At 38.7% G+C, this 18245-nt stretch overlaps 1 protein-coding gene across 2 annotated transcripts in view; it reads right to left on the reverse strand.

The window, feature by feature from the left end:
- CJD1 (Chloroplast J-like domain 1) overlaps positions 1-18245 on the reverse strand; it is a 314415-nt gene that overhangs the window by 126928 nt on the left and 169242 nt on the right. For both annotated transcript variants that reach the window (XM_089378012.1, XM_089378011.1), the window contains exon 5: positions 14977-15032. In XM_089378012.1, the coding sequence (XP_089234138.1) occupies positions 14977-15032 (56 nt within the window). The remainder of the gene's footprint in view (positions 1-14976; positions 15033-18245) is intronic.

Genomic DNA, 18245 nt, shown 5'->3' on the forward strand with positions numbered 1-18245 from the left:
GATCCTTCACTTCTTCCTTCTTTGCCTTCTTCTCAGATTCTCTAACTGCTTCGACTACATGAGCTTCACTCCTTTCTTTTCTCTTGTTGTTTTGTTGGTTTGGGCAGTCCCTCTTAAAGTGTCCAAACTCATTGCACTTGAAGCATTGAACCTTGGATATGTCTTTATTCTCAAACTTACCAAACTTTCCCTTCTTCTGCTTCTTGACTCGAGTTAGAAAGGCTTGAGATTGCTCATCTCATCCAATATCATCCTTGACCTTGATCCTTGATTCTTCCAATAAGCAAGGGCCCACAACTCATCAAAGGGAGTTGAATCCTTCTTGGAGTAGATGTTTGTTGCAATGTTGCTCCATTCTGGTGGCAATGCATCCAATACACAGATGGTTATTTCTGAATCAGTAATTGGTTCCCCAAGTAATTGCAAATGGTCTCTTAGTTGAGAGACTCTCATGAGAAAGGATGCCACATCCTCATCGTTTAATTTCTTCATTCTACAAATTCACTAGCTTGTCTTACATAGCCTTGGAGGTCTTCAAGTTTGCAACAAATGGAACAAGAGAATCCTTAATTGATTCAACTATGATCCTTTGAGCCCTTACTTCCCCTTTCTTGTACTTTTCTAGTTCTTGTGTCTTGTCTTTGCTTGGTTCAGTGATTTCCCCAATAACATATTCCATTACTTCTTGTTCTGTGAGTATCAAGTCAATTCTTTTCTTCCATGCTAGATAGTTTGATGCCCCAACGAGCTTATTGCTCTCCTTGCAGAAAGAACCCATATGACTTGTAGATTCAGACATGATGTAATAATATGATACTTACTTGAGACCAAGATTCTCCTTGATGATGTCTTCAATCTTCTTGATGCCTTCAAGATATTTGAAGAGACTTTCTTGAAAGATGTTCCCTAGGATTCCTCCAACAACAGCTTTTAAGAGTGATGAGTGATAACAATCCCTTGATGCTTTCTTCAAAGAGGTTTGCCAATGAGTCTTCAACTAGATCCCTTCAAGAGATAATCTTCCTTGTAGTCTTCTTCTTCAGGCTTTGAGAGTTTCCTTTTTCCTTCCCCTTGATAAGCAAATCCTTCTAGTGTCCTTCCAGCTGCCTTCCTTGTTCACCTTAGCTCTAATACCATGTTGGAAAATGTAAAGTGGTAGCTTGTAATTCTTATTTTCCTTAACCTTAATATTTTCTTATGAACTTTATTAGTCTTCTTTATGTTCTTTAATTAGATCTTTTCATCAAACAAATATCAAGAACGAAATAGCAACAATAGAGGACACAAAAATTCGGCTCTCAGTCAGGGGAAAACCCGAAAAACCCTTCCCTTCTTAGAATCTTCAAAAGAGATACAAAGACCCAACCCTAGACCGAGTCCTTCTCCAAGTACCAAGTCATCCCTTCCAACAACTCCTTCCTTGACCCTGCACCAACCAGCTACAACCTGCAACTTTGACCTGCCAGCCTCAACCCTGCAACTCGCATAGCTACTTTGACCCTTCAATCTATTACCTCAGTTTTGCACCTTCAGACTGTTCTACACCTTCAGCCTGTTACCTCAGTTTTGTATCTTCGGCTTGTTCTACACCTTCGGCTCAATTCTATACCTTCGGTTTGCCCTGCACCTTCGACTCAGCGCTGCACCTTCGGCTCAGTTTTGTACCTTCGTCTTGTTCTTCACCTTCAGCTCAGTTTTGTACCTTTGGCTTGTTTTGTACCTTAGCTAGAAACTTCAGATGTGATGATTGAATTTTGTCTTGGCTAAATGAGTGTTAAATGAAGTCGAACTGCTCCTTTATATAGACTTCTCAAGGGGTCAAATTCCCTGCTTTTAGCCGACTTGATATTTCCAAGGCCGACTTGTACTTTAGGAGATTCTAGGACTTTCTGGACTCAAAAATAATTCTTTTTTATAAATACATTTTGCCTGGAAGGGTCTTATAAAATGATGTTGACTCCTTTAACTCATGACAATAGATCCTAAGATCTAACAAACCCTAAAAACATGAAGAACATGCTTTTACCTAGAAAATCATCAATAAAGGGCACAAAACCCATGCTTTAATAAAAATAACTTTTTTTCTTTTCTTGTTTGTTACATAGGATACACATTGAAATGAGTACAACAACAATTATGAAGACCAAAACTAGTTACATTTTCAATAGGCTTACCTCTCTAGAGAGATCCTCGACCCCTATAAATTCAAGGCCGATTTGCATTCCAAATCATAACTTGAATGCACTACTAGATCTGTGATAATATGTGGCCTTTGAATTGTAATGACGATTTGAACGAGCAAGCCAAGTTTGGAGATAATTTTGGGTTTTTGAAGTCTATGTTTATTGGTTCTTCGCTGGACATTTAGGTATCTAATGCGCTAATCTTGAGTAATCTAATTGAGTGGTCTTCTATGGCCTGGGGATGTGATGCATATCTTGAGAAGAGGCATTGAGATTCTTTTATCTTTGGTTTGTCAAGGGATTCGTTGGGGTTCCCTGAGGTCATTCAACCTCCTTTGAGGGTAATCTGAGTTTTTCTTTTTCCTGAGGTTTAGTGTGCAGAATTTTGTGAGCTCTGAGGCAAGGTTTGGATCAATCTTGTGGCAACTATTCTCAAGTTTTATTTCATGGGTCTGGTAATTGTTGTAACATACTTCTTTGCCTGAAGAATAATATTAAACCACAAAGAAAAAATTTTAAAAAACTGGATTGCAAAAGAGCCTGTAGTTCTGTCTTTCCTTAAAGAAAGTATAAATATAGACGTTGAAGTGAAAATTCCTTGACAATAGAAATATATGTATAAATATCTTATTAAAAAATGAATAGATAGATGATGATTGTTTACAATGGGGTTCCTGGCTTATATACCGCCATGGGCACCCTTTGGGAAAGGGCATGATCTTATGATCGTGCCCTTTCATCTAATTAAACCTAAAATTAACTAATTTTTTACATAACATTGCCTTCCTCTCGAAAGAATGCTTTGTCCTCAAAGCATAAGTAACGACGGATGTTGTTGAAGAATGATTCATTCTCCCAGAAAGCATCTTCTTTGGGTAAGTCCTTCCACTTGATCAGATATTCCAAGATGATCAAGGTCTCACACTTTAAAAGGTCTTGGATTAATCTCTCAAGTTCCGTTTTTTGGTGATGTGGATATCGGTATGGCTTGATGTTGACAGGGTCTGACCCTGCCTTGACTTCTATTGTATGCTTAATTTCCCTATTAGGTGGCATCTCCATAGGTAGGTCTTGAAATACTTTTTCATGCTTCTGAATTAAATCTTGTATCTCTGGTGACTCTTCACTGGTCATATTTGCAGATAACATTTCTAATTGGTGACATTGTACTACATAAGCAGGTGCTCCTTTTCGACTCAGCTTCATCATCTGAGATGATGATACAACTTGATTTTCTGGTGCTTGGAATCCGTGTAGTTTGTACTTCTGACCTCCCCATTTGAATTTTATAAATTGTACTTGATGGTTGGCAGCATAAGTACCTAAAGTTCGTAGCCATTGGATACCTAAGACTACATCTACTCCTCCTAACGGTACCGTGAAGAATGGAGACTCTAAATTAAAGTCTTGAATCTGCAAATTGACCTTATGGCATTTCCCCACCTTTTCAATCTTCTTACCGTTAGCTACCATCACTTTCATGTTTGGTAAGGGAAATGAAAAAATATTGAGTCTCTTTGCCACGGTTGCATCTAAAAAATTGTGTGTGCTACCAGAGTCGATGAGAACCACTACATTGTTCTTCTTTATGTGTCCCTTTAACTTTAAGGTCTAAGGTTGTGATATACCTGTCATAGTAGATAGTGACACTTGCGAAATACTTCCGTCATCTAATTCTGGTGAGAATTCTGGGGCATCTTCTGTTTCTTCTATGTCATAATCTTCACTGTTTGAATCATTGGTTGCTTCACAATTATATAGGTTCTTTGGTTCTTTTCCTTTAGCACATCTATGTTTGGGGTCCCACTTCTCACCACAGCGTTTACATTTACCCTCTTTTATCCTTTGCATTTCCACATTAGATTTTTCATCTTCACGACGATGTGGTGGAACATATCTCGTATTATTTGAGTCCACATATTGGGGTATCCTTCGTCTTGAATATGTTTTTTCCGCTTTTGACCAAAATATTGGTTCGGATTTCTTTTCGGCTGTTTTTGCTTTTCGTCTTGCTACTTCTATTGATGTAATGTCATGCATCTCAAGTTCTGCTTGTAAATGGGTTTTGAGTCCTGAGACGTATGACTAAATTAGACGAGATTCTGATAACCCAGGTACTCGTGTTACTAAGGTCTCCCATTCTTGAGTGTATTCATCCACACTTCCTTTTTGTCGTAATTTGATGAGTTTTGAAAAGAACTCTTCTTCCTTTACACCTTGGAATCTTTTAAAGAATGCATCCTTAAATTTTCTCCAGCTAATGACATGTGTTGTCTTTTTCCACCACATATACCAATTATATGCTTCCCCTTCCATTTTCATGGATGTGTGCCTGAGCTTTTCGTCATCGTCATTGATGTCATATATCTCAAAGTATTCTTCTGCTTTATTTATCCATGCAACATTGTTTTTTTCGTTTCTATCGAGTTTAGGCATCTCAACTTTTGCCCTTCGCTAGTACGTTGCTAATGGTTGAGTGAAAAAGGGGTGTTGATTGGTAAAGGTATCCTAGAGTTGCTTGTTTGTAAGGGTTGTGTTACTCACTTCTTGGTGGGGTGTCGCTGATTTTTTTGGGGATTCAACTTTTTCATGAGAGTCTGTTGACTTTGTTGAATCTGATGAGATGTGTTCTTGATTCTCTTCATTTTCTTTTAGTAGTTGTTCGGGTGTACAATTCGCCTTTTTACACAGAATTTTCAGCATTGTTAAGACCTCTCTGATGTCTGCTTCTGTTTGGACATGTTGATTTTCCATCTTTATTTCTATTCGATTTGTCGTATCCTGAAGATTTTTTATTTGGTCAGCCTGTTTTTTGATATTGTCAGCCTGCCCCTCAAGCTTGATCTGGAATTCATTTAATCTTTTACTGACCTCATCGTGGTTGTTATTTATCTTATGCTTCGAGTCCAACAATTTTTTTTGGAAATCCGCCATTGTCATTGTCGACATTGAGCGGGTTTGCAGGGCGTGTATTTATCTGCCAGTTTAAAATTTTAATAATTTTTTTTTAAATTAATTTAATTATATATATATATATATAGATAGATAGATAGATATAGTTTTAAACTATATAATATTTATATATATAAATAAATTATGTATATCATATATAATATATAATATTTTTATATATACTAAATTAGATAAATCATATTGATATATGTAATATATGTTATATAATATATACTATTTAATATAGTTTAATTGTATATATTATAACTTATATAACAAAAATATCCAATTTAGAAATTTAATTGGACTGAAAAGGTACGACAGGAAGCCAATGGCCACGGTGATTGACTGATGGTGGACGTTGCAGAGTTTTAAGCACTGATCGGATGGCGGAATGTGGTAGGCGAAAGGTGCGTGAGTTGGAAGAATAGACAGCGAGTAGACAAAGGCAATGGCGTGAAAGGCAAGGACAGACAACGGGTAGACAAAGGCAATGGCGTGGAAGGCAGTCGATACCGAGGTCGAGACCTGGCTTGCGGTGGCGGCTACTGTAGCGCGTGGCCCAATAACGAGTTTAAAGAATTTCTTTTTAAAATAACAGCCTTCAGTTTGGTACGGTGTTCGATAAATTCATGAGATCGAACAAAAATGCTTGATTTCGATTAAAACCACCACAATTGATATCAAACTTCAGTTTCAAAATGTCGAAAGTTAAAAAATGAGTTCCCTCACGTCCGTTGCAGAGTTTGCAATTTGCAGGCAGAAGGACAGGATTTTGAAGATTGACGTCTCCGTAAAGTCCTCTCCTTCCCACGTCTTTACTGGAATGGCGTTTTGTGGTTGTGGATAGTCGCAGCGAGAGCAGTCCAGGCGGGAAGTGCGTAAACAGGGTGTCGGTAGTGAGTATGGCAGCGAAAGGTAAGTACAGTGATAGCAGTGGACAGATGCGTGAAACCAGCACAGGCGAGAGGATTCGACCGCTCTGATACCAATGAAGTGAAAATTCCTTGACAACAGAAATATATGTATAAATATCTTATTAAAAAATGAATAGACAGATGATGATTGTTTACAATGGGGTTCCTGGCTTATATACCACCATGGGCACCCTTTGGGAAAGGGCATGATCTTATGATCGTGCCCTTTCTTCTAATTAAACCTAAAATTAACTAATTTTTTACATAACAGATGTCCGTTGGATTGGCTCATTATGTGACTTCATGATCTGGTTCTGGATATGGTTGGAAAGTAACTTCAGCTTGAATTCCACTATTGGCAGTTTGAATTGTCAAGGGAGGGAGTTCAGAGGTTCTCTGGCTGCAATAATCTGTGTTCAATTGAACATCTATGACGTAGGCATCGCTTGAATTTAAAAATTTACAGTTGGCACACACTAATGTTCATAACATTAAATACCACAACTCCAGTGTCGTCAACAGACATTTGATGCCAATGAGTTACAGTTTTTGTGATTGGACAACAAACAGGTCCGATTTGTTGCTCAAATATGTGAAGTTTGATTAGCCTAAATCTAGATCACCCACATATGCGAGGGTCGAATTACAACAAGCTTGACTTATACACACCTAGATCGTAAGTCAAATGATAACAGGCCTGGTGTGCATCAAGATCGACAAGTCTGATGTGATAGGGTCAAGGCAGAGCTCTTCTATTTTGACTAAACTCTTCATTGCTAATGAAGTGTGAACCCTCCAACAATCAAGTGTGCATATGCAGACTAGAGACCAATTAAGCATGCATAGACTTTTCTTCTGAATGGTACGAATAGGAGCTGAGTGGACTGGTGAAACTTGAGCTTGCTAGAAGATCTGTGTATTGTCCATGAAATTGAAGATATTAATGTGCAAATCTGTGTGGGATACATTGTTGTTGAGGTTTGTAACTATTGACATTGTTTTGGCAGATGCACCCATGACTATGAGTTGCTATGTTGCTACTTATGAGCAGAATGTATGAATGAACAAGTCCTTGATGCTAACCATACATGTATGACGGAGTCCTTGTGACCTTGATAACCTATTGATAGCATATGATTGCTAATATCTTATTGCAGAAAAATTGTGTACTTAGTTCTTGTCTACCAGGGTTACAGTGCTTCTAATTTGGTTGTTAGTTCATTGTAGGATTGAGGTTCTGTAGCTATCACTTGACAGAACATATGTTCTAGGGCTTGAGTAGAGAAGCATATACATCTTGAGCAGAGCTATTTATAGAGGTTACAAATGGCAGTGCAACAGTGACATCAGCAGTGTTGTGTGCAATAAACCCAGTGTTTGATAGTGTTGGGAAAAGTTAGGGTTTGAGCAGAGATCTCATGATTTGACAAGTTGATGTTGATGTTAGTTCTGTCAGTAAAATATATTATAGTATTTACTTAGTTGTTGTGTGCACTTGATGAGGTTTGACAGTTTGATGAGCAAAGAGAGTGGCTAGTTGTTGATGTACTACAAAGTTCGTTGGACGGAATCCGAAGCAATGGAATCCATGATATTGATCTGCAGAGCAGAGATTTGATAGAGGAACATGTAACTTGAGTAGGAATAGGGTTTGTTGTTAATCTTGATATTGAGCAGTAGCATATCTTATTGTGACAGTACACTTGACAGATTCGTGCAACTAGCGTTTGATCTTTTGAACAATTATTATTGTTGTTGACAACCTCGTGCCAGTACTTGCAGATCAATAAAGTCAGCAGATTGTTTTGATATTATTTTGAGCACAGGTGGATCTAGTATGAAAATTGTGAAACGTTGTCCGTCTTACTGAGTTGAAGGTTGGATCCTTCAAGGCAAGTGGTAGCTTTGCTGATTAGGATGGCGAGGTAGTGCAAGGCAGGAGAGTGGAGTCTCCTTCTGGTTGAATCCTACAAATACCTTAGGGTGGCAGTGTGGTGCTAGCGCAGGTTGGGGCCTGCACACAGCATTGGAGCGTCCTTCCAGTTGGAGTTCGTAAACCAAGGCGTCGGAGCATCCTTCAAGTGGAGCCTGTAAACCAGGGGGTTGGAGCCTCCTTCAAATGGAGTTTAGAATCTTGGAAGTTGGAGCTTCCTGATTGATGTAAATTATTGAAGACAAATATTAAGAAGCGTTCAGTGGCTTTTCTCCCGAAAGGGTTTCCACCTAAAAGCTCTGCTGTATTGTCTTTATTGTTGTGCATTGTTGAATGGTGTTGATAATTGTTTTATGTTAATCTAATGCTAATAATAATTAATACTTTGTGAAGTTAAAATTAACTAACTGAAGAGAAATATTGATTCACCCCCCTCTTAGTATTTCCAACAACAGTTTCGTAACAACACAATTTTATTTTTTTCTCTATATAGGATTAAGGGTGGGACCTATGGTGAGTTTAGTGTGAGTGAGGATGAGATTAAACGGCCTCTTCCCCCTCTTTTTTCCTCATTCTTTCATCATTTGTTTGAGCTTGGGGAAGAGAGGAGCAGAGACCAAAGGAGATAGAAGGTTTTTGAGGGCATATTTGTGAGAGGTTGGAAGATAGAGTAAAGGAGAGCTTAGAGGAGTGAAGAAGAAAGAGCTTGGGGGAGATAACAGAGGTTTCCATCTACAACAACTTCTCAAGAGCTAAAGAGAAGTGCAAATCCCGAATCCCCATTTTCTTGTATTTCTTGTTTGTGTTTTTTTCCTCCTTTCCTACTCTTTCCCATTCCTTCTTCCTAATTTTATTGCAGCTTGTCCATCTAAGTTTTGAGAAAAATGGCGTTCTTTTGGCTTATTTTGTTTTTGGTTTTCATGATGCTAGTGGGGGATAGGCATCAAAGGGACGAAATGGATGGAGAGGATATTGATCACATTCATAGTAAACAATGTATGATAAAGAAGAAGGGTTTGAAGGGGAAGGGGATGTCAAGGACAATGACATGCAAGGGAGAAAAGGTTCATTGAGACCCCTGTGTAGATTTGCAACAAAATTTAAGGGAGGTAGAGCTGGTGAAACCTTCAAATTTATTTGCCCTCATGATTTTCATGGTGGAAAACCATATGGCAGTTCATATACCCATGTGAGGACGCATCTTTGTGGGGTAATGGAGAGTGATGACAGTAAGGGTGCCATAGGGATCTCAGATTTCCCTAAGGTACCAATGGAACAAAGGCAAAAATACATCAAAATAAAGGAGATTCAACAAAAAAAGACATAGAAACAAAAACTTTAGTCCCATGCAAGCCCTAGATTTGGTGGTGGTGGCCAGACAACTTTATTTCTTTTTAGAACTTCTAGAACCTCTAAATCTAGCAGAACAATAGCAAATTTCCTTGATATTGGTGGGAGGAGGATGTGGAAGTGGAGCGGCTTCTTTTTGCTTGTTGTATACCATTACTTGTGCTTCATTCCCCCTACTGGGATGATTTGGTTAAGGCCATCAACAAAGCCCCAAAATGATACAAGAGCCCTAACTATAAGAAAGCTAAAACTTTGTTATTAGACAGAGAAAAAGCAAAGATTCATATAGATTTGACACAGTTTACAGATGAGTGGGCAGATTGCGAGGTATCCATTATATCAGATGGTTGGACAAATGTTAGAAACCAACATTTGGTAAATGTTGTTGGTGTTTTTGCTAGTCATGCAGTATTTCTTGCAAGTAATTATTCTTCCTCCATCATTGCATCTTCTCGTAACATTGATATCTCCTTTTCAAACTAATTAATGATATTGGTCCTAATAATGTGGTTCAAGTAATCACTGATAATTAAACAAATTGCAAGGGAGCAGGAAAAATCATTGAGTGAACTCATCCACATATTGTTTGGTCTGGGTGCTTGGTGCACGCATTGAACCTTTTTATGCATGATGTTGTGAAGCATAAAGAATGTAGATAGATTAATCAGCTATACAAGAGAGGGAAGCAACTCATTAAATTTGTCATGGGGCATACAAGGGTCAATTATTGTTACGGCACTTCAAGTTGCAAGTGTTTAAGATTGCAAAAACTAGATTTGCAAGCTATTACCTCACCTTTCGGCGCACCCATTGAAGGTGAGGCAAGCTTTGGGTGCTATGGTGACGAGTGATTCGTGGGATGACAAGAGCAACAATAGAGATGGTGCTAATGTAGTGAAGGACACTGTTCTTGATAGTCACTTTTGGTCATAGGTAGTGTTATAAGAACTGGATTGGAACCGGCCAATCCGACTGGTTTGAGCCCGAAACTGGTCCGGTCAAGGTTTCGGAACCAGAAAGGTCGGTTTGGTACCGAACTGGCCGATTCTATAACGGAACCAGCTGGTTCGGTATTGAACCAGCCTATTTCATTTAACCAGCCAATTCGGAACCGGTTTGGTGCGGTTTGTACCTTCCCAAGTTAGTGTAAAAATTTGCCTATCTTTTTTTTCATTTTTTCATTTGGTTGGCCCACTTCGTCGTCAGCCTAATATTCAAGCCTATTGTTTACTTAAATTTTTAACATTACCATGAAATGACTCAGGATGTTTGAGAGTGGTTCTAACCTCATTAGAATTCATAAGGGGAAAGATGAATTTTAGATTTCACTCAAAATCCAACATACTTAATAATTTTCCAGGATTGCGGGAATTGCAACGTTTCCATTTGATTTTGTCATGTACTAGGGTAAGGAACTAGTATTTAATAAAGAGCACCAATCCCTCTATGTACTTTGATGTTAGTGGCATTGGTTGTCGAACTCCTCTATCATGACTCTACTAAAAATGTACCCATCACTCAAACAAAATCTTGACTTGACATGCTATGTTTTTTCTATCTTATTTTAATGCTTAGAGGGTTATATTGATGACAAAGATCCCAATATAGGCAATGATTTTGATGATATGTAGGTATTTGTTGTAGCATGATTTCTTTTGGATGCTAGAGCCCATTTGTTTATCTATTTTCGGTTCACGGATGGATTGCACTAAATGCTATTTTGGTTATGTTTACCCTTAAATGTTATATAAATGAGAGCTTTTGCTTATTTGTGTATAAATGGTTTGGATTCATATGGATGCACATGTATATATATGTTTTTCTTAAAAATTTGAATATTTTGTGTGGTTTTGGTCAACCGGTTTTTTGGTTCGGTTTTTTTACTGGTTCCGATCGGTTCCCGGTCCACACGATTTTTCGGTTCAATCACCGGTTCAGTTCTAATAACATTGGCATAGGTTACATATGTTTTGCAATTCACCAAGCCATTTTACCACACAATCAAGTTTGCATATTCAGATCAACCAATAATTGGGGAGGTGTATGAGCAGATGGATAGCACGCTGGGGCAAATTAAAGACATTATTGAGTCTAGAGTGGAATGTTCCCTACCGATTAATTGCCCAAGGGAGGACGACATAGCCTATCCAACCCCATAGGCTATAGTCATTAATAAAGGGGGAAACCCATTATCCAATGTGTTTGGGGCATCATTGGGTAAATTTTGGGGCAACTGGGGCAAAAAAAGCCCAAATTGGGGGCTGCACTTGTAACCCCACACATTAGATTAAGGAAGAAAGACCCTGGATGAGGAATCTATAAATAAAGGAGAGTGTGAATCATTAGATCATCATGGATTTGGATTGAATTATCTTTGCTTTCTTTGCGTTGAGGCTCTAAGGGTTTGATGACCCCTTTTTCCTTTGTCTAGTTTCAGTGGAGGTGATGCCACCCTAGCTAGTCTTTACTAATTTTGGTGGTGAAAGATTCCACCTTACTCAACCATCTTTTCTCATCATTTGTCTGGTACATTACTCTGAGGAATTCTCATCATTTGTCTAGTATGTTACTCTAAGGAATTCTCATCTGGTTTTGACATTCAAAAAAGGAATTCGTGGGTTGTTGGTTTATGTGTCATAAACTTTGGGTGGCAAAGCATTGAGGGAAATAGCAAGTTAGTTTCCAGGCAACGACTCCATTGCCAACCCAATTTGAGCACCACAGCTTTATTTGGAAGCAAACGGGGTCAGTGCAGGTATTCCTAGTGCAGCAGCCCTTAGGCTAAGTTACCAACGAATTATGTACTGGTTAGGGTCATCCTGCGACAGCAACATGGGGCCAAGCAAGAGCCCTCACCACCCTAACCATCATAACTCAGACTCCCGTTAAAGTGGTTTACAATGAAGCATTTGCAGTGGCTTACCTCCAAAGAAGAGTCTATCACCGCACTAGAGCTGAAGACAAAACTAACTGTGGGAGGCACCTTGGGGTAGTGAGGGTTCTCACAACAAATTTTAACTGCTGAGGAGGTTTGGAAGATCACAAAGGATGGATTAACATAGACTCCAGCAATGAGACATGAGAGCAACCAAATACACTGCAGGAAGCTACAACAAATCGGTCATCTCAGCTAGAGCATCCAGGGAGTAGCGGGACTAAGAAAGGTCATTGTTAAAGCTATTTCTCATATTACAAGCACCCTCTAACTTAGTTAGTGGTTCGGATTTATTGATTAGGGTATTATCCGTTATAGCAATCCTGATAAAATGCTAAACTTGATATTTAGAGGATTGCCACCGTTTTGATGCTATACAACCAGATTTACTGGTGTAATAGCCCCTGTTAATTTGAAATTAATGTGACTATTGATGTACTATAAGGTTTACTATTGACAGCATCAATGTGTATTCTATCTCTGCTTGAAATTGAAAGAATTCTGTAAAGATTAGTAGGAATTTATCTTGTGAAATTATAACCCTAAGGGCCTAAATTCCCTAGGAATACTACAACAGTGTCAGAGCTGGCTTATCCTGCCAACCTGTGAACATATGGGTTGATATCACTAACCCAAGATCTTCAAGGCTTCAATGGAGGATAGGAAGAAGCAACCTCTAGAGAAACCATGCAAACCATGGCTGCTCAGCGGTAGCAGCACCAGCAGCTGATGACTCGGCTTCTTGCCCCATTTGCGAATAATGCAAGTAGCAATTACCATGTTCCTATTCAGCCTAATACCCCCAAACAGACAAGCACTGGGACAGCCAGTCAGAAGACTCTGAGACCTTGGCTTCCTTAGTTCCTAGATGGGCGGAAAACAGGGAATTGTAGACCACCAGAACAGAACAAAGATACTTTGGATTATTGGAGGGAGTAGCAAATGCTATGAGAGGGTACTCGGGCAACCCTGACCTTTCAAGAATTCTATGACATTAAGTACGAAAGTAGGCCCAAAAATTATGGTAAGGGCTCACAGCAGAAAGCAGTCATAAGGTATTGGAATGATTTTTGGCCTAGCAGCAGAAAAGACAGATCAAATGATACTAAAGATAAGCCAAAAACAGAAAAATAGAATGCAGAGGTAGCATAATTAAGTAGGAAAGATGGCAAGGATCAAATACACGTGACTCCCAAGATTGATCAAGTGCCTGAATCAAAGGACAAAGTTGCCAAAGAGAGTTTAGTTGCAACTATGTATTGCTCCACCTCAACTAATGTTGCTTTACAATGCAACAATGAAATACAACAATGGACTGTTGACCTTCCTAACAGTACTTATGATGGACAGTCGACTAGGATGGGAGGAACGACAAGGGAACCCTTAGATTACCCCTGTATAGAAGAATCAACAACCAGAATTATTGTCAGAAGAGAAGAAACTTTTGGCACTGCCAAGATATAGTATTCAAGGGGATAGTGAACATGTCATTATTGAATATGATGTTGAAGATGCTATTATTCCTTTTCAACCCTCTTTGGCCTATATAGCTCCATGACTAGTCTGGAGTAAGATACCAACTGTGGGTTATGCATCTGAAATATTCAATCTTGGATGCCTTGCTTACCATTTGCTTGCTTGCAAACCTCTTCTCGAATGATTACAATTTCTCCCTTCTTTCAGGATGATACAAGATTACATGCTCTCTGTTTCCACGATCATATGCTTGAGAGAGATAACATGCAGAAGTCTGAGTTCTTGAAAGCTTTCTCAGGGATATGGAAAGACTTTGATGCTCGGGTTGACGATAAAAACTACAATTGCAACGATACAAGTAAATGCATTGCAATGTCTAGGAGAGTTGGTACATTGGCTAGATAAGCAAGCGACTCTAGAAATCTTACAAACCTTGCAAAGGTTTACTGTTGTTGTGAGAGATCGAATTGTGATTGAAGGAGGAGGTCAAATGCCTTATATATAGTGTTATGGCTGGCCTGAATGGGTGTCTCTCCAACTGTGGCCAACTTGACTTGAGAGAGGGCCGACTTGACAACTTTGGAGTCAAAAATTCAGAATTCAAAACTCAAAATTTTTCTTTTGAAACTGACATGAAAAAAATGTCTTATATTAATCATTATATATATTTTTCTTTTTGAAATTGACATGAAGAACATGCCTTACATATTTCAAGGGCTAAAATATTAATTATGAAGACCGACCATAACTACAAAATTCAACAAATTTGACAGCTATTATTTTCACAAAACAGACTCTCTTAGAACACACTATAGTCATCACCTTATGGAGAGAAAAAGAAAAACACAACATTTTCAAAACAAGCAAGGTAGGTTTTCTAAAGAATGCAATATGCAGATCATAAGTCAAGCCCATATGTCTGACCAAATCAACAGTTTACAGTTGCATTCTATTGATCCATTGTTAAGAGAAATAGCTTCAGGGAAATAAGAAATATAGAACAAATACCAGTACAAATATTATTTTATCGCAAAATGATCACTTGAGAAATAATGAAGTGACTTGCAGTACACCAATTCATCCACCAGTCACATAAAACTTTTATTCACCTCTAATATTTATTATTACCATATCCAGATGTCCACCCTTTCACATCCATACACGTGCAAAACAATTTCCTTATTCTATTTTTAGCCATTACAGTTGAAAGAAAAGTGAGGAAAGGATGACCTTGGACCCCAAGGGACTATTGGCTGCTTGTCAGCATATCGTATATCCTTTGAGACCTGCAGAAACAAATACTCATGAACCTATGCACCCTGTATACATAATAAATGGTGCAAAGCTGATAGAAATAATTCTAAGACAAACACTAGTGTTCCCTAGTGAGATTATATAAAACAAATACTAGTCTTCTACGGAGAGTTTATATAAGACAAACACTAGTCTTCCACACAGATTATAATCCATACTTCATCAAGAATCTTAGATAATGAATGCAAGGGGTATACTGCATAAATATATAAAGAAAAATTATCGACGAAATATGTATATATATATTCAAGTGAATAATTAAGGAGTTAAAAATGAGTGAGTTAAGAAGAAGTCAAGAAGAAGTGGATTTTACTCACAGAGAGAATATATAAACCCCTTGATCAAGTATTATTTTATCAACGAGCGCAAATGGAGTCTGATTCAGAAGTAAGGGAAGGGAAATTTTCCTACCAAAGTCTTTCAATTGCAGATTGTAGATTAATTATATTAAAAGGGAATACTCAAGGGAAGGAGATTAATATTGCTATCAGCACAAGTGTCGAGGAAAATTACGTCAATGTTAATTTGGCGAATCAACTATTAATTCCAAAGTCAAGCATAGGAGAAAGAAAAAATATTTTTGGCGACAAAGAATATGAAATTAATGATTTACAAGTAATAATTGACCATTATGAATACATCTCTCAATTTCGTGTCGTAACTATGTTTAACCCAAAAATTGACATCATTTTTGGTCAACCTTGGTTAAAAGAATTGGGTACATTCATGTTAAACTTAGAGAAAAAAAATTGATGTTTCCTTATAAGAAGATGATCACCTTCCAGGACATGACAATGAAGTCAGAACCGATAATGCCTTCATCAGAAGACTTTAAGGATATTTCGAAATTAATGTTTCAAGATAATAAAAAACTATACCAAAGAAGCAGAAAGAGTTTGAAGAAGTCATCTCTAGTAAAGACAGAAATTTCGCACCTCAGAGATCACAATGAAAAACTACTTGAACAAGTCAAGAAAGCTAAGGCCACAAAGAAGGAACTAAAGAAGCGCTTATCAGAAAAAGAAGAGGAAATATTACGTTTAAAGAAACTTAATCAAACATTAGTAGAACAAATCAAAAGGTTAAAAGATAAGAAAGATACTAAGAATAAAATCAACAATCCAGAAAGCGAAGAGCTTTTACTTCTAAGGAATCATAACCAAGCCCATCAATATCACAACTCAAGAAGAGGATAAATCAGTTGAAGTGAAGACATACTCAGAAGTTGCAGTCCAAATAATCAAGCAATTTATGAACCTGAAGGAAATCAAATACCCACAACAAATCAAGAAATCACCACCAACAAAATAGGGCGAGATAAAACCGCAAGAACTCCTTATTGACATCCAAATCACAAGAGTAGACAACTAAGTCGGTCTACATATTAAAACCAGTCAGAACGAAAGCAACAAATTTATGTTCCAAGAAATATCGAAGTTTGCATAATTCAGTCCTATGATAATAATTCATTACAAATTTTTAGTCACCAGAAAGTTCCACAGAAGATTAATTTAGGATGGTCAAATCCATTCTCAGTCCGACAATTTTGTTTATCACTCAAAGCATCATATCGACTGGTGTCAACGAAGATGAAAGTTCTAAGACGAGAAGATATTTGAAACAGGAAGAGAGATCAAGCCCTTTCATCAGTAAGCTTTGAGGACAAAGCTTTTTGGAGAGGAAGGCAATGTTATGAATAAAAAATATTAAAATAATATAAATAATGTAAAACAATAATAATAATAAATAATGATTAATTGTCACTACACTCGAAAAAAACGCTCTGCCGATGAACGCCTCGGCCGCAAGCACTGCAACAACCCTAATCCCTGCTCTCCTTAGCCCCTCTGAGCTCAAGCCGCCGGGCTCCATCTGATTGTCATCTATGGATAAGACCGCAGGAGGGGTGGGATCCTCCCCCCCTCCTCACCCAGGCTCGGTTTCTGACAATGTTCAGTCGGAAAAAACTCTGACCCCTCCTGGCAGACGCACTGACAATGATCAGGAAGCAAAAACGACAAATGATGAAGTGGATCCTTCAGTACCAGGCGAGACAAATGACAAAGAGAATAACGGGCATACAGAAGCTCCCTCGTCCCAGCCAAAGGCAACTTCAGCTACCTGCATCCCCAAAGCCGCAGAACGAATCAAAGTTGACCTTCCCAGTCACCGCATTAACAGTGAGATCCAGTTCATGCAGGATCATGCGCTCATTGGCAAATTTCTTGGATTTTGGCCCACTGAAAAGGCGCTGCAAGGATGGATAGCTTCGAAATGGAAGCCCAAAGGCCAAGTCACTCTACAGCTTGGACCCAAGGGCTTCTTCACAGCCATTTTCCATTGTGTGGAAGACAAATCGCGTATATTTGAAGGTGGTCCGTATTTCTTCAACTCCTCAGGACTATTTCTCCGAGACTGGAAACCCAGGTTCAACCCTGATAAAGAAGACTTCAGCTATGCTCCAGTCTGGATACGCATGTATTCCCTCCCTGTGGAATACTGGAGAGAAGAAACACTTGCAGATATTGGCAACAAACTGGGGGTCTTCATTAAAGTGGCTGAGGAAACCAAATCACGCAGATACACCTCATATGCCCGGATCTGCGTCCAGATGCACCTAACCAAAGCTCTAGCTGATTCGGTAAGTCTCTTTCATGATGATTTTGAATGGAATCAACCCTTAGATTATGAGCACATCCCTTTTCGCTGTCGCAAATGCCATGAACATGGCCATCTCTTCCGAGACTGCCCATTGAACTCCTCGTCCAAACCATCAGCAAATGATTCCAATAAAGACTCTGAAGGATTTATCAAAGTCCCGAACCGACGAAGACATGCAAAAAAAAACCCTGTAGCTTCAGAAAGCACTTTCAAATCTGATACTCAGAACAGATTTATTCTGCTTGCATCTCCGGATCCTCCGGATAAATCCAGTTCAGAACCTCAGGAGAACCCCTCCCTGGCCTCTTCCTCCCATGCCCCCTCCAGCCCTCGGAAGCCTTCCTTACTGGCCTCTAAAAGTCTTCTCACCGATCTTCCCTCTGATAATATCCCTGTTTCGAAAGTCAGCCCCCTTTCCTCATCCCAAGGCAAATCTGTCAAAGAACAGTCTCAACAGCCCTTAGCCATGGAATTAGATGCAGCTCTCGCCCTCAGTCTTCAGAACCTTTCAGAAGAAGAAGATC

Source organism: Pinus tabuliformis, chromosome J (assembly GCF_031772625.1).
Source record: "Pinus tabuliformis cultivar Carrire ecotype Pingquan chromosome J, CPIR1, whole genome shotgun sequence".
Taxonomy (NCBI): domain Eukaryota; kingdom Viridiplantae; phylum Streptophyta; class Pinopsida; order Pinales; family Pinaceae; genus Pinus; species Pinus tabuliformis.